The sequence below is a fragment of the Symphalangus syndactylus genome, chromosome 13 (genome assembly GCF_028878055.3).
Source record: "Symphalangus syndactylus isolate Jambi chromosome 13, NHGRI_mSymSyn1-v2.1_pri, whole genome shotgun sequence".
NCBI classification, from domain to species: domain Eukaryota; kingdom Metazoa; phylum Chordata; class Mammalia; order Primates; family Hylobatidae; genus Symphalangus; species Symphalangus syndactylus.
In genome coordinates, this window is record NC_072435.2 from 39,514,410 (window position 1) to 39,537,612 (window position 23,203).

Below are 23,203 nucleotides of genomic sequence, written 5' to 3' on the forward strand. Positions count from 1 at the left end.
CCATTGCAGGCAGCTCTCCCGCTGTGCTCTGAATCACTGGAACAGGGAGCAACCTTACCACCTCGGAAATGGTCAGATCAGGACACTGTCAGAGACAACATGGAGATGGGATCTGGCTGGCCACCCTGTTCTCATAGGGCCACCCCCACCCCTCCTGGCACCATTCCCAGCATTTTTCAGAGCCAGGTCTCTGGACCATCTGCCTCAGAAACACCTACAATGCAGATCCTCAGACTCCCCAAATAATCTATAGAACCAGTGTTGGGCCCTGGAATCTGCATTTCCCACAGGTTCCCAAGTGAGCATAAAACATGCTCAAATTCAAGCAACTGGTACACAGCAGTTAAGGGCACAAGCTGCAGACCCAGACGGCCTGCTTTCAAATCCCAGCTCCACAATTTACTGCTGTGTGGCCTTGGGCAAGTCTCTCAACCTCTCTGCATGACACATATCTCATTTAAAATTCCAACTCTCCCCGACTTTCCCTACTGAATTTTTCTCTGTCACATTTATCACCAACTGACAAGCTACGTATGTTTACAAATTTATCTTGTTTCTTGTCTGTCTCCCCTCTTGAATCCCTGCTCCACGAAGGCAGGGATTTTTGCCTTTTTTTTGTTCACTGCTTAATCCCTAAGTCCTCGACCAGGGCCTTGGTCACACAGTAGGTGCTCATTAAGTGCTTACTGAATGAGGAAATCTGTAAAATGGGGCTCAGAGAACTTGGCTCCTAAGGTTTCCATGAGGATTGAATAGGATTAAAAACACGTATTAAATGACCAAGAAATGCTTGTAGGATCAATGAAAGAAAGAATGTGGGTCTGGAGAGGCATGTCCACACCTCCCAGGAGATAAATGAACTGGCCTTTCTCCCTCCCCTTCTCCTACCCTCCTGCACCAGCCCCTGAGGATAGACTCTTGGAACTTGGATGAGCTCATGGCTGGATCAGCCCTCGGCTCAGCCATGCCAGCCAGCTCCACGGTGGCCAGGCTTGTGGCCGTGTGCTTGGGATGGCAGAGACTTCCGCTTCCCTCCAGTGGGAGCTGGGGCCGGGAAACTCTCTCTCCCTCCTGCCAGGGCCGGCAGATGGAGCGTTGGCAATGTCTGCTTAGTTCGGTTCAATTTCACAAACATGTCCTGAACACCTCGAGGCACTGGAGGTGGGGCTGCAATGCTGAGGGAGACCCCAGGGCTGAGAGGAAGACCCTGTACCTGTTACATGTAATCTTAACTTAATAGGGTCCTTGGGGAGAGGCTTGGGCTGGACCGAGGCTAGCTCTTAACACGCTGCGTTTGGCTAAGGGGAGGCTCCAGCAGGAAGCCAGAGGAAGGGAGAAGGTGGGGACATTTATTGGCCACTCCATCTGTGCCCTGCCATGGTTCTGGGTCCTCTAAGGTCCCAGGGCTGGTGGCAGCCGTTTTTCCTTGGCCCCAGCTCTGACTGGGTCCCCATAACAGCACTCCCTCTCCCATCCACTAGCCTGGGGGCTACACCATTCCTTGGAAACCCTGCTTACTCCCTGTAAACGGCCTTTTGGTTTAGTTTGCCATCTGTTTCCTGCAGCGACCTCACTGCCTTCCCCCTTCCCACCCTCTTGGCTGTTTAATTTGCTTGATGAGGGACAGTCTGTTTCTGGGAGTGGGGGGAGAGGTGCCTTCTCTTTGCACGGTGCATCCCCGGCAAAAGTTCTGACCCTGTTCCCATGCCCCCACCCCCACCCCCACCCCCACCCCCGTCCTGATCTGCCATGGGCAGGCGGTAACTTTGCCAGAGAAACATTCTCCCACCGCCTCCACCTTGGTGAGCTCCTGGGCGTTGGCCAGATTGTCCACAGCGATGGCCAAGAACACATTCAGGAGGGTGTCTGCAAATGTCTGAGTCAGGAAAAGCAACCATTGGTGGGACACCACTTGGGCCCTGGGTATCTGGGTCTCTCAGTACCCTCCCTTGAGCCCCTGCCACCTCTCCTCTGCCAGAGGTCCAGGCCTGTCCCCTTATCTCCTTCCATGAAGGATACAGTTCCCGAAGAGCGTCAGTACAATGAAATAGATGGAGAATACCATGCCGCCTTGCACGCCCCCCTGAGACTTGATCCCGTCGTACATGACCTCGTTCCAGTCTTCGCCGGTCAGGATCTGAAAGGGGAGGAAGAAACACACAGCCAACCCCCCTCTCAGCCACGGGCCCCTTGGAGACGCAGCTGTGGAGCCGGAATCCGCCTACCCCATCCCCAAGCCCAGGAGGTCTTTAACAATCCTGCCTGGTTTGCGGAGCCAGACTCTGTGTTGGCTTCTCCTTGGCTTTTCTCTTTGTTTGCGAGTAGAAAGGGCCGTTCCTGCGTCGAGGGGCTCTTAGCCTGGCTTCTAGGAAAATGGGACCCTGGAGGAGTCACAAACCCTCCTGTAACTCTGTCTTACTTGATGTGATTAAGGGGATTTGCTATGGATTAAATTGCGTCCGCCTCCAAATTCATGAGTTGAAGCCCTAACCTATAATGGGATGGTATTTGGAGATGGGGCCTTTAAGAGGTAACTAGGGTTAGATGAGGTCATGGGGGACTTCATGATGGTATTAGTGCCCTTATAAGAACAGGAAGAGACCCATGCCATGGCTCATGCCTGTAATCCCAGTACTTTGGGAGGCCGAGGTGGGAAGATCACTTGAGCCCAGGAGTTCAAGATTAGCCTGGGCAATATAGCACGACCCCATCTTTACAAAAAATTAAAAAAAAAATAGCTGATGCACATTTGTAGTCCCAGCTACTCAAGGGGCTGAGGTGGGAGGATCGTTTGAACCTAGGAGTTTGAGGCTGCAGTGAGCTATGATTGCGCCACTGTACTCCAGCCTGGGTGACAAAAAAATGTGATTTGCCTAAAAAAAATATTTTTTTTTGAGATTTTTGTCTCAAAAAAAAAAAAAAAAGAACAGGAGGAAACATCAGAACTCTCTCTCTCTGACATATGAGGACACAGAAAGAAGGTGGCTAATCTGCAAGCTAGGAAGAGAGCCCTCACCAGGAACAAACCCTGCTAACACTTTGCTCTTAGACTTCCCGGCTTCCAGAACTGTGAGAGAATAAATGTTTCCTGTATAAGCCACCCAGTCTGTGGTATTTTGTTATGGCTGCCTGAGCAGACTAAGACAGGATTTTAATATTTACCTGTGTTCCTCATGTGGTCATGGTGATGATTAAATAAGCTACTACGTGGATAGCACAAATGTAGCACAAGGACATGTTTGGGGTCCCCCTGCCTGAGGCAGACCCTGGAACAAGGGTTCGGGTGCAAGTGGTTTATCTGGGAGGTGATATCAGGAAGCACCAGTAGGGGAGAGGAGAAGTGAGAAAGGGAAAAGAGGGTGGAACGTAAACAGTATGTGATCAAGCAAGTTTCCACTGTAGGTAACCAGGGCTTGGTCTTGCTAGGGAGCTCTGGGGGTCATCCCACCTGAGGGTGAGGGAGCTGGGGTATTTATCCACCACCAGCTGCTCCTTTTAGGGTGTGGTGCAAAAAATTCACAGTACTACTGGACTGCAGTTCCTTGGGGGCAGAGCAGGGGACCAGAGAAAGACCAAGGCAAAGGATTAGGTGTTGACAGATAAAAGTTTTGCTGATGCATATTGAAAGAACCAAGGGGATAGTAAAACAGCACCTACATGCTCCTTTAAAAAAAATCCAACTTCCTTCCTTCTATCCATATTTCCATGAGGATAAAGTAAATGTTAAAGAACTCCAGAAACATTAATCTGCTAAAACAGGGTTTCTAAGCCTCAGCACTGCTGATATTTGGGGCCAGATTATTCTATTTGGGGCTGTCCTGTGCATTGTAGGATGTTGAGCAGCATTCCTAGTCTCCACCCACCAGATGCCAGTAGCACCCTCTCCCTAGGTGTGACAACCAACAATGCTTACAGACATTGCTACATGTCCTTGGAGGACAGACTTGTCCTTGGGTAAGAACCTCTGAGCTAAAGATACATGACTAGTGATCAGTGCTATTAATAATCGCTTATGGGCTGGGCACGGTGGCTCATGCTCGTAATCCCAGCACTTTGGGAGGCCGAGGCAGATGGATCACGAGGTCAGGAGTTCGAGACCAGCCTGGCCAACATAGTGAAACCTTGTCTCTACTAAAAATACAAAAATTAGCCAGGCTTGGTTGGGCGCACCTGTAGTCTCAGCTACTCGGGAGGCTGAGGCAGGAGAATCGCTTGAACCCAGGAGGCAGAGGTTGTGGTGAGCCAAGAATGCGCCATTGCACTCCAGCCTGGGCAACAGAGCGAGACTCCGTCTCAAAAAAAAAATCGCTTATGTGGGGGCTCAGAACTTCCCTTCATGGAAGGTTTCCTCTTCAACTCCCTGTCTAGGGGTCTCATTTAGAAACTACCTCCCCAGAAGAAGGAGAGAGTGAAGTCACATTTTCTATACACTCTCAGTCCCCCAAAGAGAAAGAATCCACCAGAGATGCTCTGAAGGTCCCGGCTGGGCCAGTCCCAAGCCTCAGGGAATGCACCCACATGGGTGCAGAAGTTGCTTTGGGTTGATCACCCTGGAATATGAGACCAAGGTATCTTCAGATTTGGTGGGTGTACTAGCCATTTTTTTTCTCTGCCTTTTTTTTTAAGAGACAGGGTCTTGCTCTGTGGCCCAGGCTGGAGCTCACTGCAGCCTCGAACTCCTGGGCTCAAGCAATCCTCCCGCCTTGGTCTCCCAAAGTGCTGAGATTACAGGCATGAACCACTTCATTGGCCTGGCCATGCATTTTATTTTCTTTATTCTGATGCATCTGGGGTCTTGCTGACTCTGGAGGGACTGCCCCGTCCAGCACTAGCCAGTCCCTAGAGGTAGTAAATAATTCAGCCCTGAGCAGGCTTTTCAAATGTAAACCAAACAATATCCCAACCAGCCCATATCCCAGCCACCTCCTTTATCTTCCCAACACTATCCACCTGCCCTAATCACCCCAAGGCCAGGTCCTAGACAAGTAGGAACAGCTCCTCTGCCTCAGAGCCCACTGAAATGATCCAAATTAGCCAGTCTCGAGCTGTTTACTCTGCCTCACCCATTCCGTCCCATGGAAACCACAATCAAGCCTCTTGCCCACATTTTCCTTCTCTGCCTGCTTGACCCTGTTGCTTCCCTGCTTGGTCCTGCATGGTGTGCCCCTTCTCTGAGGATCTGTGAGTATAACAAACTTTCTTTTCGTTTTTGAGACAGGGCTTTGCTCTCTCGCCCAGGCTGGAGTATAGTGGTGTGATTGTGGCTTACTGCAGCCTCCACCTCCTGGGCTCAAGCAATCCTTCCACTTCAGCTGCCCTAGTAGCTAGGGGGTATGCATCACCACGCCCAGCTAATTATTATTATTATTTTTTTTTTTTGTAGAGATGTCGTCTCACTATGTTGCCCAGACTCGTCGCAAACTCCTGGCCTCAAGTAGTCCTCCCATCTTGACCTCCCAAAGTGGTTTTTTTTTCTTTTTTTTTTTTGAGATGGAATCTCACTCTGTTGCCCAGGCTGGAGTGCAGCGGCATGATCTTGGCTCACCGCAACCTCTGCCTCCCAGGTTCAAGCAATTCTTGTGCTTCATCTCCCGAGTAGCTGGGATTACAGGCACGTGCCACCACATCCGGCTAATTTTTGTATTTTTAGTAGAGATGGGGTTTCACCATGTTGGCCAGGCTGGTCTCGAATTCCTGATCTCAAGCGATCTGCCCACCTGGGCTTCCCAAAGTGTTGGGATTACAGGGGTGAGCCACTGCACCTGGCCAAAGTGCTGGGATTATAGGCATGAGCCACCGTGCCCAGCCACAAACTATCTTTCCAATGACATTCATCTCCTGATCTGTTGGCCTCACCATATTTGAATAATGATAATCATAAAATCGGTATTTTAAGGTGGTATGAAAAGGCAAGGTAGAGAAGGAGGAGTTCAGGGAAGCCCCTTGGATGTGGAGCAGGCACTTTCATCTGTGACACTGAGAGGTATTGGCCCGTGGGGCCAGGTGGAGGCCGTACCTGAAACACCGTCATTATTGCTGCTGGAAAAGTATCGAAGTTGGTGGGAGGAGTCCCTTCATCAAAATTAAACCTGCAGGGAGGACACAGACATTTCACGTTGGCCCCACCCCAGGTGCTCTGAGGGTGTGGCTCAGTATCTCATCTCCAAGGAAACAAATGTCTCCATTATCTCTGTCCCCAGGAAACCCTGAGTGGTACCCAGGGCCCTGCCCATTTGGGTGACCGCAATGGGTGTCTGGGCTACGATGAAGGCAGCCTGCACGGTGGAGGGGAGTGTGGGCCTCTGGATGCCCTGAGACTGACCCCAGGGAACCAGGAGTTGGAATTCCTGTGAAGGACTTACTGGCCGCCGAAGAGTTGCATTCCCAAAAGGGCGAAGACGACAATGAACAGGAAAAGGAGAAACAACAGGCTGATGATGGACTTCATGGAGTTGAGGAGAGAGACGACCAGGTTTCTGAGAGATGCCCAGTACCTGCCGACAGAGGCCGGGCGAGGACTCAGGCCAGGCGGGGAGGCACGGCCCCGGAGTCAGCCCTCGAAGCACGAGGCTCACTTTCTTAACTTTCTGGAGGCGGCCCCGCCATGTCCCTCATCCCCACCCCCTGTACAAATGTCCAGGAACCCCAAAGACTTACTTTGTGACTTTGAAAATACGCAATAACCTGAGGGCTCGTAACACGCTGATTCCAAAGGATGTGCCAGGTTTTATGACGGCCCAGATAACCTCGAAGATGCTCCCAATGATAACCTAGGGCAGAGGACCTGGTCTCATGTCCAGGGACAGTGTCTGGGCTCCAGAACTGGCAAGCATTTCCTAGGTACCAACCTTGCAAGAGCCCAACCAAACTCCTCCCTCCTAATGGACGCCGGGTGAGGATCCTTGACCCCCTCATTCATCCATTCATTTATCTACAGAGACCAGGTCTCACTGTGTCACCCAGGCTGGAGTGCAGTGGCGCAATCATAGCTCACTGCAGCACTGTCCTCCTGGGCTCAAGTGATCCTCCCACCTCAGCCTCTTGAGTAGCTGGGATTACAGGTGTGCATCACCACATCTGGCTAATTTTAAAACATTTTTACACAGATAGTGTCTTGCTAGTATTGCCCAGGCTGGCCTCAAACTTCTGGGCTGAAGCCATCCTCCTGCTTTGGTCTCTCCAACTGTTGGCCTCCACTTTCCAAAGCATTGAGCCACTGCATCTGGCCTCTTATTTATTTATTAATTTATTTTTATTTATTCATTTATTTTGAGATGGAGTCTTGCTCTTGTCACCCGGGCTGGAGTACAGTGGCGCGATCTCGGCTTACTGCAACCTCCGCCTCCCAGGTTCAAGCGATTCTCCTGCCTCAGCCTCCCGAGTAGCTGGGATTACAGGCATCCGCCACCACACCCAGCTAATTTTTTGTATTTTTAGTAGAGACGGGGTTTCACTATGTTGGCCAGGCTAGTCTTGAACTCCTGACCTCATGATCCGCCTGCCTCGGCCTCCCAAAGTGCTGGGATTACAGGTGTGAGCCACCACATCCGGCCTCTTTTTTATTTATTAAGAGCTCACACAGGCCTGAGAATTCCTGAAACACATAATTACAAAGTGAATGTCATGCAACTACTACCTATGTCAACAATTAGGAGAAGGCTGGGGCAGTGGCTCATGCCTGTAATTCTGGAACTTTGGGAGGCCGAGGTGGGCAGATCACTTGAGCCCAGGAGTTCAAGACCAGCCTGGGTAACACAGGGAAACCCTGATTTTACAAAAAAAAAAAAAAAAAAAAAAAATAGTCAAGCATGGTGGCATGTGCCTGTAGTCCCAGCTACTTAGGAGGCTGAGGAGGGAGGATAGCTTGAGCCCAGGAATTTGAGACAGGAGACAGCCATGATCCTGCCACTGCACTCCAGCCTGGGCAACAGAGCAAGACCCTATCTCAAATAAAATAAAAAATAAAATAAAATAAGAAGGGACATGTGGATACCCTGGAAGTTTCCAGAGACACTGTGATATAACTACCATCCTGAATTTTGTAATAACCATTTTCTTATCTTAAAAAAAAATTGAGGTGAAATTCACATAACATAAAGTTTACACTTTGAATTACACAATTCAGTGCCTTTAGGTACATGCACAATATTCTGCAACTATCACCTCTATTAAGTTCCAAAACATTTTCATCACCCCCAAAGGAGGCACTGTCCCCATTAGCAGTCACTCCCCACTCTCCCTCACCCAGACGCTAGCAGCCACTAATCTACTTTCTGTCTCTATGGATTTGCCTGCTCTGGACATGTCATACAAATGGGATTATGCAATACTTGACCTTTTGTGTTTGGTTTCTTTTACTGAGCACTGTGTTTTTGAGGTCCTTGCCTTTTTAAAGTATTCAGGTATCATCCTTGAATAATACAGTTTATTTTTTTTTATTTTTTTTTATTTTTTTTTTTTTTGAGACGGAGTCTCGCTCTGTCGCCCAGGCTGGAGTGCAGTGGCGCAATCTCGGCTCACTGCAAGCTCCGCCTCCAGGGTTCACACCATTCTCCTGCCTCAGCCTCTCCGTGTAGCTGGGACTACAGGCGCCCGCCACCACGCCCGGCTAATTTTTTGTATTTTTGGTAGAGACAGGGTTTCACCGTGGTCTCCATCTCCTGACCTCGTGATCCGCCCACCTCGGCCTCCCAAAGTGCTGGGATTACAAGCGTGAGCCACCGCGCCCGGCCAATAATACAGTTTAAGGTGGGGCGTGGTGGCTCACGCCTGTAATCCCAGCACTTTGGGAGGCCAAGGCGGGTGGATCACCTGAGGTCAGGAGTTCGAGACCAGCCTGGGCAAATTGCTGAATCCCCGTCTCTACGAAAAATACAAAATTAGCCAGGGGTGGTGGTGCATGCCTGTAATCCCAGCTACTTGGGAGGCTGAGGCGGGAGAATGGCTTGAACCCGGGAGGTGGAGGTTGTGGTGAGTCAAGATTGTGCCACTGCACTCCAGCCTGGGCAATAGAGTGAGACTCTGACTCAAAAAAAAAAAAAAAAAAAAAATATATATATATATATATATAGAGAGAGAGAGAGAGAGAGAGTTTAATTTTGTCCACTTGAACTTTGCATGAACTGTATGGACTTATGTTGCTAGCTCCTGCCTCCTTCTGTGCCATGTTACATGGGTGAGATTCATTCCTGTTGTTGGGCATGTGGCTGTTGTTGGTGGACTTTCATTGTTGCAGAGTATTTCATTATATAGATATGTCACAAAATATTTATCTGTTCTACAGCAAAGAGATACATGGATATTGAGACTTGGAACTATTACAAACAACGTTGCCCAGGACATTTTTACATTTTTCTTTTCTTTTTTTTTTTTTTTGAGACGGAGTCTCATTCTGTCGCCCAGGCTGGAGTGCAATGGTGCAATCTCAGCTTACTGCAACCTCTGCCTCCCCGGTTCAAGTGATTCTCCTTCCTCAGCCTCCCAAGTAGCTGGGATTACAGGCATGTACCACGACACTTGGCTAATTTTTGTATTTTTTTAGTATAGATGGGGTTTTGCCATGTTGGCCAGGCTGGTCTCGAACTCCTGACTTCAGGTGATCCACCTGCCTCTGCCTCTCAAAGTGCTGGGATTATAGGTGTGAGCCACTGCACCTGGCCTACTTTTATTTCTTAGAGATGGGGTCTCACTGTCTTGTCCAGGCTGGAGTGCAGTAGTGTGATCCTAGCTCACTGCAGGCTCAAACTGCTGGGCTCAAGCAATCCTCCCACCTCAGCCTTCTGAGTAGCTGGGGCTACAGGTGTGCATCACCACACCTGGCTAATTATTATTATTATCATTATTTTTTGTAGAGACAGGGTCTTGCTATGTTGCCTGGGCTAGTTTTCAACTCCTGGGCTCAAGCAATTCTGCTGCTTCAGCCTCCTGAATAGCTGAGGCTACAGGCATGAGGCATCACACCCGGCTTTCTTTTCTTTTTAATGGAAAGAAATTGGTTTTATTCTTTAAATACTTGGATCGTTTATGTAGGGAAGGTTTGTTTGTTTGTACGTATTTTGTTTTCTCCAACAACATAATTTTCTATAATGGCAGAAAACAGTACAACATTCAGTTATTATAAATTATTAAGCCAGCTGGGTGTGGTGGCTCACACCTGTAATCCCAGCACTTTGGGAGGCCAAGGTGGGTGGATCATGAGGTCAGGAGATCGAGACCATCCTGGCTAACACGGTGAAACCCCGTCTCTACTAAAAATACACAAAATTAGCTGGGTATGGTGGCGGGCGCCTGTAGTCCCAGCTACTCGGGAGGCTGAGGCAGGAGAATGGCATGAACCCAGGAGGCGGAGCTTGCTGTGAACCAAGATTGTGCCACTGCACTCCAGCCTGGGCAACAGAGCAAGACTCCATCTCAAAAATAAATAAATAAATAAATAAAAATAAAAATAAATTATTAAGCCTTTCTGAAACCAACAGGACTGTGGTAAATGATTAGGGCTGCCCTGGGCCAGGCATTCTCCACTTATTTGTGAACAACCTTAATTTCACTTCCAGCTGCAGGGACATTCTGGCCTGTGTCTCCTAGGTATCTGGGTGAGATTTTCTAGGATGAATTTCTAGCAATGGAATGCTGGGTCATATCTTCATCTTGTAGTTTTTGCCCTGGTTCGATGAGAAGGATTAGATGTAGATTATTCTCAAGGACTTAGGTTTTGTGTTGACTAGTGGGTTCCTGGGTGTTCATCACATTTAAAAAATAAACTAATTAACTGAGTAATTCACAAAATAACAATGGACCATAATGGCTCCATAATGCCAGGGTGTTGTAATCTAACAATTATACTTCATCTACTTCCACATGACTGAGCTCCAAAGGAAAAAAAGAAATAGAAATCATAATGATGTCCTATTTGTAATCCTGAAGTTGGGTACTTAGTTGGAGTGACACAGGAAACCCACCTAAGGCATGGCTTTTCTCCCAACTTGGAAAACTTGTCTTATGTCCCCCACTTAGCTTTCCAAAGGGTGTCTATACATTTTCCTCCCACTGGCAGTGGTTGAGGGTTCTGGGTACCCTGTATCCTTGCCAGTGTTTGGGATTGTTTTCTCATTCCTTCTGCATCCATCTGAGTCTCTCATATTAAGGGGTGACTTAACCTTTCTGCCTTTAATGTTTCTAGGTATCTGTCATTCCAGGCAAGAGCTGGAGAAATGAACTTCTTAGAAATAAGAGCACTTACCCCACAGTCAAAGCAGTTGAAGGAAGAGTGGAAGTAAGGCCGCGTCCCAAGCCCGTACATTTTTATAAACATTTCGGACATAAAGAGTCCTAAGAAAATGAATTCTGCATAGTCTAGAAGGGAGAAGGAGGAAACAGAGAGGAGGTTAGGCTTGCTGAGGGTAGGGGGTCCAGGTGGCTCTGACTTTCCTTTTATTATCATTTTTTAACTTTTTATTTTTTGTAGAGACAAGGTCTTGCTATGCTGTTAGGCTGGTTTCAAACTCCTGGCCTCAAACAGTTTCCCCGATTTGGCCTCCAACATGCTAGAACTACAGGCATGTGTCACCACACCCAACTTCTGACTTATCTTTTTTCTTTTTAAAACTTTTATGTGGAGATGGGGGTCTCACTATGTTGCCCAGGCTGGTCTTGAACCCCTGGCCTCAAGTGATCCTCCCAGCACAGCCTCCCAAAGTGCTGAGATTATATACATGATCCACTGTGGCCATGCCCTGTCCAAGGTGTCCTTCCCATGAGCCTCAGTTTCCCCTCTGTTAAAAAGGAAGAGCTTGCTGGGCATGGTGGCTCACATCTGTAATCCTAGCACTTTGGGAGGCCTAGGCAGGCAGATCAACTGAGGTCAGGAGTTTGAGACCAGCCTGGCTAACATGGCAAACCCCGTCTCTACTAAAAATATAAAAATTAGCCAGTGTGGTGACACATGCCTGTAAACCCAGCTACTTGGGAGGCTGAGGCATGAGAATCACTTGAACCTGGGAGGTGGAGGTTGCAGTGAGCCAAGATTGGGCCACTGTACTGTAGTCTGGGTGACAGAGCAAGACTTTGTCTAAAAAAAAAAAAAAAAAAAAAAAAAAAGAAGAGCAATGCCCTACCCTCCAACCAACAAGCCAACCAACCTTAGGCCAATTTTAAAAGGAATGAAAAAAATATCAGTGGGTCTCCATCTTGTAGTTTTTGCCCTGGTTTGATGAGAAGGATTGGATGTAGATTATTGCCAAGGACTTAACTTTTGTGTTGACTGGTGGGTTCCTGGGCGTTTATCATATTTAAAAAATAAACTAATTAACTGAATAATTCACATAATAACAATGGACCATAACAGCCCCATAATGCCAGGGTGCTGTGATGTAACAATTATACTTAATCTACTTCTACGTGACTGAGCTCCAAAGGAAAAAAGGAAATAGAAATCATAATGATATCCTATTTGTAATCCTGAAGCTAAGTACTTAGTTGGAGCGACAGAGGCAACCCACCTAAGGCATGGCTTTTCTCCTAACTCGGAAAACTTGTCTTATGTCCCCTAGAAATCCTGTGTTGTGAGTGAGCTAAAAAGTCTTGAGTAAGACAAAGCCTTTTGTTCTTTGATGAGCAAGCATAAAAGTGCAAATGCCTCAGGGAGGGGTAAAACATGGATATGCATTTGCTCCAGCAAATAAATGGCTGACATCAGATCCTTTTCTGAGAGGGCTTTCTTGGTGGAGTAGGAAGATGAGGAGTTAGGAAGGGCATGGGTACTTACTTAATGGATAGAAAGGACAGACGAGAAGGGTTTCTGAGGAGCAGAAAGCATACAGAAAGGAAAGAGACAGAGCACTGAAACTAACTTCCATGAATTTCATATAGCTAATTAAGGCCACAAAGCTTATTGTGTTTGGTGGTTGTGATGGTTTAAATGTTTGTGTTCCCTCCAAAATTCACGCTGAAACTTAATTGCCAATGTAACAGTATTAAGATGCGGGGCCTTCAGGAGGTGATTAAGTCATGACGGTTGACGGTAGAGCTCTCATGAATGGGATTAGGTGCCCTTATAAAAGAGGTTGACAGAGGAAATTTGTCCCTCTTGCTCCTCCACCTTCTGCCATGTGAGGACCCAGTGTTCCTCCCTTCCAGAGGACACAGTGTTCAAGGTGCAATCTTGGAAGCAGAGAGCAGCTTTCACCAGACAAGGAAACCTGCCAATGCCTGGATCTTGGGCTTCCCAGCCTCCAGAACTGTGAGAAAATACATTTCTGTTCTTATCAAATTACCCAGTCTCAGGTAATTTGTTATAGCAGCACAAATGAACTAAGACATTTGTCAAGGGTGTTTGCTATGTCATGCTTTTAAAAGGTGTTTTGAACTGACTGTCAAAGTCCTTCACACTATTTATCACCAAAATTTCTCCTTATTTATAGGATGCTAAGGAGATCTTAGTGTCTCTAGGGTTCCTAAAACCAAAATATCAGCAAAGAAAGTCTGTTTGTAACATCTGATACATTCCAAGACCCACCAGAAGTAACTCTGGGAGGACTGAAGAGTTTCTGAGATATTGTTCCTCAGTTACCATGGAAACATGATAGCAAGTGATGCACAAGACTTGAAAGAATTACTTATCCTTAGCATTGTTGGATCTGGAAGAACTTTCAGGACCATCAAATCCAGTTTCCACCACATAGATGTGGAGTCTGAGACCCAGAGAAACAACTACACTTCATTGATACCAAGACATACATTTTTGTTTATATTTTGACATCTCTGAAATTAATGTGTATCTTTTTTTTTTGAGATGGTGTCTAGCTCTGTTGCCCAGGCTAGAGTGCAGTGGTGTGATCTCAGCTCACTGCAACCTCTGCCTCCCAGGTTCAAGCAATTCTCCTGCCTTAGCCTCCCAAGAAGCTGGGATTACAGGTGCCTGCCATCATGTCCAGCTGATGTGTGACCTTGGGCAATCTACTTAACCTCTCTGTGTCTCAGTTTTCTCAAATGGAAAGTGGGAATGAGTAAAGGACCTTTATAGACACTGAGGACCCAGGCAGGCAGTCTCAGTCCCTTGTTCCTGAACCAGGACAGACTGTACAAGATGATTAGTAGAGAGAATATAGGAGATTAAAAATAGAGTATTAGAGGAAGTTAAAACACGAAGTACAGTCCTCATTTATAAGAGACTCCAGAGGGACTAAAAACAATTACCAAGTTTGAAACTAGGTCAGGGCCCTGGGAAGGAGAACTGGTTCCTAAGGGGTGTCCTGGGGGGTCAGCCAACGTGACTGGGAACAAGGAGGGTTATAAGAAGACAATGGCCTGGTCTAGGCTCATGGGCCTTTCTAGGTCAAAGACTAGACTGTCTCTTCTTGCTGTCCTAAGTCAATTCTGAACCAGGTCAGAAGGGCAGTGAATAAATTAGACAGCCAGTAGGCAAAAGACATTTTGGGAAGTCCTTACTTGGGGACTGCAAGCCAAAGCCAGGACATCCACCTGCCCCCCTCACTGCCCAATCACTACTCATTGTATTGTATTGTATTGTATTGTATTGTATTGTATTGTATTGTATTGTATTGTATTGTATTTTTTGAGACAGAGTCTCTCTTTGTTGCTCAGGCTGTAGTGCAGTGGCATGATCTTGGCTCACCGCAACCTCCGCCTCCTGGGTTCAAGCAATTCTAGTGCCTCAGCCTCCCGAGTAGCTGGGATTATAGGTGTGCACCATCACACCTGGCTAATTTTTGTATTTTTTGTAAAGACAGGGTTTCACCATATTGGCCAGGCTAGTTTTGAACTCCTGGCCTCAAGTGATCCACCCACCTCAGCCTCCCAAAATGCTGGGATTATAGGTGTGAGCCACTGTGCCTGGCCCAAATCACTGGTCTTGTTGATTCCTCAGAGTTCTTTACTTTTAAAATCCTGCTCAGACATCTCCCCATCTTTTGCTGCTTTTCCTCACCCTCACTTGGCCCTCAATTTTGATACTATATCATGCTAACTCACATAGAATCTGGGAATAGGCCCAGAGGGCAAAGCCTTGGTGGTCCTTGTACTCTGAGGGTGCAAGATGCTCTCGCGGGTACTGGAGGGGATGTTCTATGAATGAATAAGGAAGCCAAAAAGGGCAGGGGAGGAAGCTAGGCTGGTGCAAAAGTAATTACGGTTAAAAAAATGGCAAAAAATGCTATTAATTTTGCACCAACCTAACAGGAAAGAAGCAGAAGGTTTGAAAGAAGAGAGAAGCGGAGTCAGAAATAAGTAGAGAAAATGAGGGCAACATATAAGCCACTCCTTATTTCTAAGGCATCCTCTATCTCTTAATCATAAGTTATGAACATTTCCAGAGATGTACATAAAAATTATTAATACATGTATGTTTCTGTTTCTATCTGTCTATCTTATGAGCTCCATCTTTCTCTGTCTCTCTTCCAACATCCCCTTCACCAGCACCCCTCTGTCTCTCTCTTAGAAAGGAATCACAGGAGCATTTGTCGGTCTGAATTCCAGCTTCCAGCTCTCAGGCCTAAGGGAGATGGGTTCCATTGTAATAGCAACAGCAACATTGGACCCAGTGACAGTTATAGAAATGGCTAAAGGAAAGGGCAGATTCAATGAGGACCAAAGAAGATACACATACTATCAGAGAAAGAGAAGTGGAAAAAGGGCGTGAGGGAGGGATCAGGCAGTTGGCAGGGGTGGGGCTGGGTGATACTCACAAAGGAAGTCGGAGAGCCACTCGGGCTGGTTGTAGTGAACAATAGCAACACACAGCGTGTTGAGAGCTACCAAACTGAGTACAGTCCAGTAGAAGGCCTGAGTTTTGACCATGCGGCGGATGTAGAAACGCATCCTCCTCTCCTTTTTGTGAAAAAAGGTTGAGTTCTCCAGCTTGGCACTTTTAATGCTGGCTCGGGCGAAGGGAGAACCTGCCAGGGAAAAGATGGAGAATGTCAGGCTCAGGCTGTTCCTGAGGAAGAAATTAACCAATGTGCAGCCGAAGCACGGATTTTAGCAAGGGGATCCATTAGTCTCTCCAGCAAGCCTCTGGCCTGAGGGAACCATCATGACCCATAGGCTTAGTTTTGCATAGATGGAGCTTATGAGAAGACAATGTCCCTGAAAATAACAGAATTAGAAGTAACCAATTAGAAAGCAGGATGTTGATGGGGAGGCTGATAGCTCTCTGTTGCAGGAGCCAATTTTCCATGTCTCCCACTCCCAGCCACATCTGATGCCTCTGGGAGTCACACCACAGGGCAGGATAAAGCAGAGCCTCCATTCCCTGATGCAGGGGGGGCAACAGAGCTGCATGGAGCATGCTTGGAAGGCCTCCAGAAAGAGATATGGATAAGACTCTAGTTTTCCGTGGACATTTCACTTTAGAAGTGATCACTGAGGAATGAGCTGGGTATGTCTGCATATAGTTTTGCTCCTATGCATTTATTGAGTACCTATTTTGTGCCAGGCTCTGTTCCAGGGGCTCAGGATACATTAGGCAACAAAGCCTGGACTTCTGGGGTCTGACCCTTTAAGGGGAGGAGACAGACAGTGGACATAATAAGTAAATTAACAGTGGGATGGAAAATGAAAAGCGCTATGGAAAAAAAAAAAGTTGGGCTGGGTGCAGTGGCACATACCTGTAAGCCCAGTACTTTGGGAAGCTGGAGTGGGAGGACTGTTTGAGGCCAGGAGTTTGACACCAGCCTGGGCAACATAGCGAGACAAGATTTTTTAAATAACAATTTTTTAAAAGATAAAAAGTAAAGCATCACAGAGGGACTGGGAGCCCTAGGAGAGTCCACAGGGTAGGCTGCAGCATTAAATTGCGTGGTCAATGTGAGTGTGTTGACTTGTCACTTTAGTATCTTAGGTAGAGGAAACAGCAAATTTAAGGTCCTGAAGCATGAATGTGCCTGCCTGACATTTTTGGGGAACAGCACAAGGAAGTCAGTGTGGCTGGAGTGGAGTGGTTGAGGGGAAAAGAGGAAGGAGGTGAAGGCAGGGAGGTGATTGGCAGATCATGCAGGGCCTGGTGGACCACAAGGAGGACTTTGGCTTTTACCCTGAGTGAGGTGGGAGCCGTGGAGGGTTCTGAGTAGAGGAGAGATAGAACCTGACTTGGGTGTTCACAGGCACCCTCTGGCTGCCGTGGGGGAGAGTAGACAGGGAGAGGTGAGGACAGGAGCTGGGAGACCAGGCTGGAGGTGACTGAACCCATCTAGGCAAGTGATGATGATGATGGATGGGGGCTGGAGTTGGGTGGTAGTTAAGCAGGGAGGATTTGGGATGAATCATTTAAGATAGATTCAACATTTGCTGATGGAACGGTGTGGATGTAAGAGAGAGGGATGAGCTGAATGATGTACACACAAAGGAATGGATGAATTGGTGAACCCCTTAAGGGATGGAGCTCTCATCCACTGAATAGGCAAAGGTTTAGGGGAAGGTCAGAGCTCAGTTTTGGACAGATTGAATTTGCCTTCTAAAATACATCTTTTTGTTTGTTTGGTTGTTTGTTTGTTTGGAGACAGGATCTTGCTTTGTTGCCCAGGCTGGAATGCAGTGGCTTGATCATAGCTCACTGCAGCCTTGAACTCCTGGGTTCAAGCGATCTTCCCACCTCAACCTCCCAAGTAGCTGTGACTACAGGCATGTACCACCATGCCCGCTTGATTAAAACAATTTTGTTTTTGGTAGCAATGAGGTCTCCCTATGTTGCCCAGGCTGGTTTTGAACTCCTGGGTTCAAGCGATCCTCCCGCCTCAGCCTCCCTAAGCATTGGGATTACAGCATGAACTACCATGCCCAGCCTTAAGATACCTTTTCTTATAAACACTCAGTTGCATTCATTTTTAAATGGTTCTTCATTGATTCATTAGTACATTCATTCATTCTCTCATCCATCCATTTGTTCATTTATTCATTCTTTCTTTCATCATTCTTAAATTCATTAGCACATTCATCATTTATCCATTCCTTTGTGTATACATCATTCATTTGCTCATCCATTCATGTATCCATTCATTATTCATTTGCTCATTTGTTTCTCCGTTCATTTCTCCATTTATCCATTCACTCATTCATCTGTCCAGCATGTTTATCAAAACCACCCCACTTGCCAGACACAGGACACAGCAAACACCTCCAAGGAGGCCACTTCCTATCAGCAAAATTCTCAACAGAGATTTTGAGTTGGCACCCTAGGGGCCATACCGACTCATACTGGGTTTGTGAAAGCTGAAATTATTGGTCCACATTTAAAAACTGGGAGATTTTCCATGAAAATATGGATTTCAGCTTCCCCTGAATGAAAATAACAGCTGACGTTTATGGAACATTTAGCAGGCACTAGGCACTGCAGGGAACATGTTTTACACGACAAGCTACTTACTCCTCCTCAGAGCCCTAGGAAGTAGGGACCAGCGTTATTCCCATTTTACAGCCAAGGAAACAGGCTGAGAGGGGTCTAGTAACCGGTGAAGATGTGTCAAGATGGTTCAGAGTGTGTGCTCTGGGCCACCACATTGCACACCTGGGGCATATGGTCATGGGGCAGGGGCACATTCCACTCAGCTGCAGTTGGCCAGGCCCGGTGGCTGTGACCTCCTTACAGGGACGCCTCTCCTTTCTGCAAAGACCCTTCCCCTCATGTCCATCACCTTCTCGACCCCAGGGGCAGCTCCTCATGACCCTGCCCAGCATTTCTGGCCCTAGTCCCTGAAACTCTCAAAGATGTGTCCAGATATGCAGGTCTCCAAAGGGCTTGGCCAAAAGAAATAAGACCCTTGGGACCTTGGGGTCAGGGGGGATGTACCACAGATTGAGAGAGAGAGAGAGAGAGAGAGAAACCACAGCAGGCAGAAGGTCCCCAGCCCCCACTCCTGCTGGAGCCACACTGAAAACCTGGCTTAATCACCAACCAGCAGATGACCTTGGGCAAGCCACCTTGGTAAACTGGAGACAACCACACTTCCTACCTCAAAGGGCCATCCAAAGGCATAAATGAATTAATACAATTTAGCATGATGCTAAGTGGTACCTTATGATTATTGGATATAAATCTTCTAGTACAACCTCAAGAGCTGAAATCATGACTAGGTTCACGTGCCAGCCATTGAGAAAGTCTTTCCTGATCACCCAGCCTGGAGACACATCCCCACAACAGGGATACCCTTCACTGGGAAGGGAGAGGGAAATGAATATTAATTGAACACCTACGAAGTGCTGGACCCCATGCTAGGTACTGTCACTTCTATTAGTTGAATTTCATACACACTTTGACCCACTTTCTGTTTTTCTATACATTCCTGTCTCCCGTTTTTCTCTGTGGTCTGGAATTATAATTGCAGACAATTTCTAGATTTTTAAAAATCATTTTCATGAGATGTTTTATTCAACCCAATACATCCAAAATATTACCATTTCAACATGGAATCAATATCAAGATGGATTCAAAAGATATTTTATACTCTTTCTTTTGTACTAAGTATTCCCAGCCTGACGTGTTATTATGAAGTACATCCTAGTTCAGGGTCAGCTACATTCAAGGGATCAAGAGCCAGTGTAACTGGTACCAGTCTGAAATGTTCTTTTCCTTTTTTTTTTTTTTTCTTTTTTTTTTTTTGAGATAGAGTCTCATTCTGTCACCCAGGCTGGAGTGCAGTGGCACGATCTTGGCTCATTGCAACTTCCGCCTCCCGAGTTCAAGTGACTCTCCTGCCTCAGCCTCCCAAGTAGCTGGAACTACAGGTGCCCACCACCACGCCCGACTAAGTTTTGTATTTTTAGTAAAGATGGTGTTTTGCCATGTTGGCCAGGCTGGTCTTGAACTCCTAACCTCAAGTGATCTGCCCGCTGCAGCTTCCCAAAGTGCTGGCATTACAGGCATGAGATACTGGGCTTCCGGGCCAGTCTGCAATGTTCTATGGTGGGGGAAGGGGTATGTCACCGCCAAGGATTCATCTGGTGATTTCTGGCAATTTATATATCCTTAAAATTATATATAAATTGTAATACAGCCATGTGTGGCTTAATGAGGGAGACATGTTCTGAGAAAAGCATTGTTAGGCAATTTTGTCCTTGTGTGAGCATCTTAAAGTGAACTTACATACACCTAGATGTTGTAGCCTACTCCACACCCAGGCTACATGGTTTGTAGCTCCTCAGCTACAAACCTGCCCAGCATGTTACTGTACTTAATACTGTAGGCAACTGTAACATCATAGTATTTGTGTGTCTGAACATATCTGAACATAGAAAAGGTACAGTAAAAACACAGTATAAAAGAGAAAAGGTGGTTCAGCTGCATAAGGTACTTAGAATGAATGGAGCTTGCAGGACTGGAAGTTCCTCTTGGTGAGGGAGTGAGTGAGTGGTGAGTGAATGTGAAGGCCTAGGATATTATTGTACACTCCTGTATATATTATAAACACTGTACACTCAGGCTACATGAAATTTACAAAAAAAATTTACAAAAAAATAAAGTAATTAGGGCCAGGTGCGGTGGGCTAATGCCTGTAATCCCAGCACTTTCGGAGGCCAAGATGGGTGGATCATGAGGTCAGGAGCTCGAGACCAGCCTGGCCAACATGGTGAAACCCCGTATCTACTAAAAATACAAAAATTAGCCGGGTGTGGTGGCGCACGCCTGTAATCCCAGCTACTCGGGAGGCTGAGGTGGGAGGACTGCATGAGCCCGTGAGGTTGAAGTTGTAGTGAGCTGTGATCGTGCCATTGCACTCCAGCCTGGGTGATGGAGTGAGACTTGTCTCAGAAAAAAAAAAAAAAGAAATGGCATAAAAAACACAGAAAGAAGACCATATGACAACAGAGGCAGAGACTGGAATTATACATCTATGAACTGAGGAATACCAAGGATTGCTGGCAGCACCAGAAACTAAGAAAATACCATGGAACAGATTCTCCCCTAAAACTTTCTCAGGGAAAGTGGTGGCTCTGCTGACACCTTGATTTCAGTTTGGACTTCTGGCCTCCAGAACTGTGAGAGAAGAAATTTCTGTTGTTTTAAGCCACTGGGTTTGTAACACTTTGTAATGGCAACTCTAGGAACTCAATACCACCTATATAGAGCCTGTATTATTAAAACCACATAAATGGATCCCCTTTTCCCCACATCCTTGCCAGCACTTGTTATGATTTTTCTTTTTCTTTTTTTTTTTTTTTGTGAGATGGAGTCTCACTCTGTCACCCAGGCTGGAGTGCAATGGCATGACGTCTGCTCACTGCAACCTCCACCTCCTGGGTTTAAGTGATTCTCCTGCCTCAGCCTCCTGAGTAGCTGGGACTACAGGTGTGCACTACTGCACCCAGCTAATTTTTGTATTTTTAGTAGAGACGGGGTTTCACCATGTTGGTCAGCCTGCTTCTCCTCTTATAAAGACAGCAGTCGTTGGATTTAGGACCCACTCTAATTAAGTTTGATCTCATCTTAACTTGATTACCACCTGCAAAGACCCTATTTTCATGTAAGGCCACATTTGCAGGTACCAGGGGTTAGAACTTCAACAAACCTCATTTGTCTTTTTGATAATAGCTACTCTAGGCTGGGCACAGTATCTCACACCTGTAATCCCAGCACTTTGGGAGGCCAAGGAGGGCAGATCATTTGAGGTCAGGAACTCAAGACCAGCCTGACCAACATAGTGAAACTCCGTCTCCACTAAAATACAAAAGTTAGCTGGGCATGGTGGCGTGTGCCTGTAATTTCAGTTACTCAGGAGGCTGAGACAGGAGAATCCCTTGAACCCAGGAGGCAGAGGTTGCAGTGAGCTGAGATCATGCCACTGCGCTCCAGCTTGGGCGACAGAGTGAGACTCCCTCTCAAAAACAAAACAAAAAACAAAAAACAAACAAACAAACAAAAAGATAATAGCTACTCTAACAGGTGTGAGGTGATACCTGATGGTGGTTTTGATTTGCATTTCCCTGATGACGAGTGATGTTCAGCATTTATTCATATACCTGTTGGCCACTTGTATGTCTTTTCTTTTGGGATATGTATGTTCAGATCCTTTGCACATTTTTATTTTTTATTTCGAGACAGGGTCTTGGTCTCATTCTGTCACCCAGGGTGGAGTGCAGTGATGCAATGTCAGCTCACTGCAACCTCCTCCTCCCGGGCCCAAGGGATCCTCACATCTTAGCCTCCCGAGTAGCTGTCTTTGCCCATTTTTAATTGGGTTATTTGTTTTCTTGCTGTTGAGTTGTTTGAGTTCCTTACATATTTTGGATATTAGCTCCTTATCAGACGTATTGTTTGCAAACATTTTCTCACATTCCTTAGGTTGTCTCTTTCCTCTGCTGAATGCTTCCTTTGCTGTGCACAAACTTTTTAGTTTGATATGATCCTATTCGTCCACTTTTGCTTCTGTTGCCTGTGCTTTTGAGGTCCTGTCCAAAAAATCATTCCTGAGACCAATGCCATGGAGCTTTCTCCTTATGTTTTCTTAGAGCATCTTTACCATTTCAGGTCTGACATTTAAGTCTTTTCAGAACATCTGCACTCCCACGTTCACTTCAGCATTATTCACAATAGCCAAAATATGGAAGCAAACTAAGTGTCCCACAATGGATGAATGGATAAAGAAAATGTGGTATATATACAAATAGAATATTATACAGCCCTAAAAGAAGGAAATTCTGTAATGTGTGACAACATGGATAGAACTGGAGGACATTATACTGAGTAAAATAAGCTGGCACAGAAAGACAGTTACAGTATGATCTCACATGTGGGAGCTTAAAACTAAAAAAAATTGATCTCATAGAAAGAGCAGGAAGGTGGTTCCTGGAGGCTGCAGGGGAGGAGGAGGGATTGAGAAAGAGAAGATGTTGATCAAAGGGTTTAAGTTGCAGTTAGACTGGAGGAGTAAGTTTTAGTGATCTATTGCATTGCATTGCATCGCATTTAGTGATGCATTAATACATTATTGTGTATTTATATTGCATTACTAATAAATAGTAATGTGTTGTGTATTTCAAAATTGCTAAGAGATTTTTAATGCCTTCCCCCCACACAAAAAATGGTGAGGTGGTGAGGCGATGGATGTGTTAATTAGCATGATTGAATCATTCTATGATGTATACATAGATTAAAACATCACACTATACCCCATAAACATACACAATTACCATTTGTCAGCTGCAAATAAATTAATAAAAAATCATGCCTGTAATCCCAGCACTTTGGGAAGCCAGG

The 23,203-nt window shown here is 46.3% G+C and overlaps 1 protein-coding gene across 4 annotated transcripts in view; it reads right to left on the reverse strand.

Annotated features, from left to right (window-relative positions):
• CACNA1A (calcium voltage-gated channel subunit alpha1 A) overlaps nucleotides 1-23,203 on the reverse strand; it is a 308,974-nt gene that overhangs the window by 99,535 nt on the left and 186,236 nt on the right. For 2 of the 4 annotated variants that reach the window (XM_055235695.2, XM_063616137.1), the window contains exons 11-17: nucleotides 15,702-15,911; nucleotides 11,240-11,352; nucleotides 6,658-6,770; nucleotides 6,363-6,494; nucleotides 6,017-6,089; nucleotides 2,020-2,137; nucleotides 1,790-1,866 (exon numbers count right to left, since the gene is read on the reverse strand). In XM_055235695.2, coding sequence (XP_055091670.1) covers nucleotides 1,790-1,866; nucleotides 2,020-2,137; nucleotides 6,017-6,089; nucleotides 6,363-6,494; nucleotides 6,658-6,770; nucleotides 11,240-11,352; nucleotides 15,702-15,911 — 836 coding nt within the window. The remainder of the gene's footprint in view (nucleotides 1-1,789; nucleotides 1,867-2,019; nucleotides 2,138-6,016; nucleotides 6,090-6,362; nucleotides 6,495-6,657; nucleotides 6,771-11,239; nucleotides 11,353-15,701; nucleotides 15,912-23,203) is intronic. The other 2 variants (XM_055235696.2, XM_055235694.2) reach the window with 1 other exon arrangement.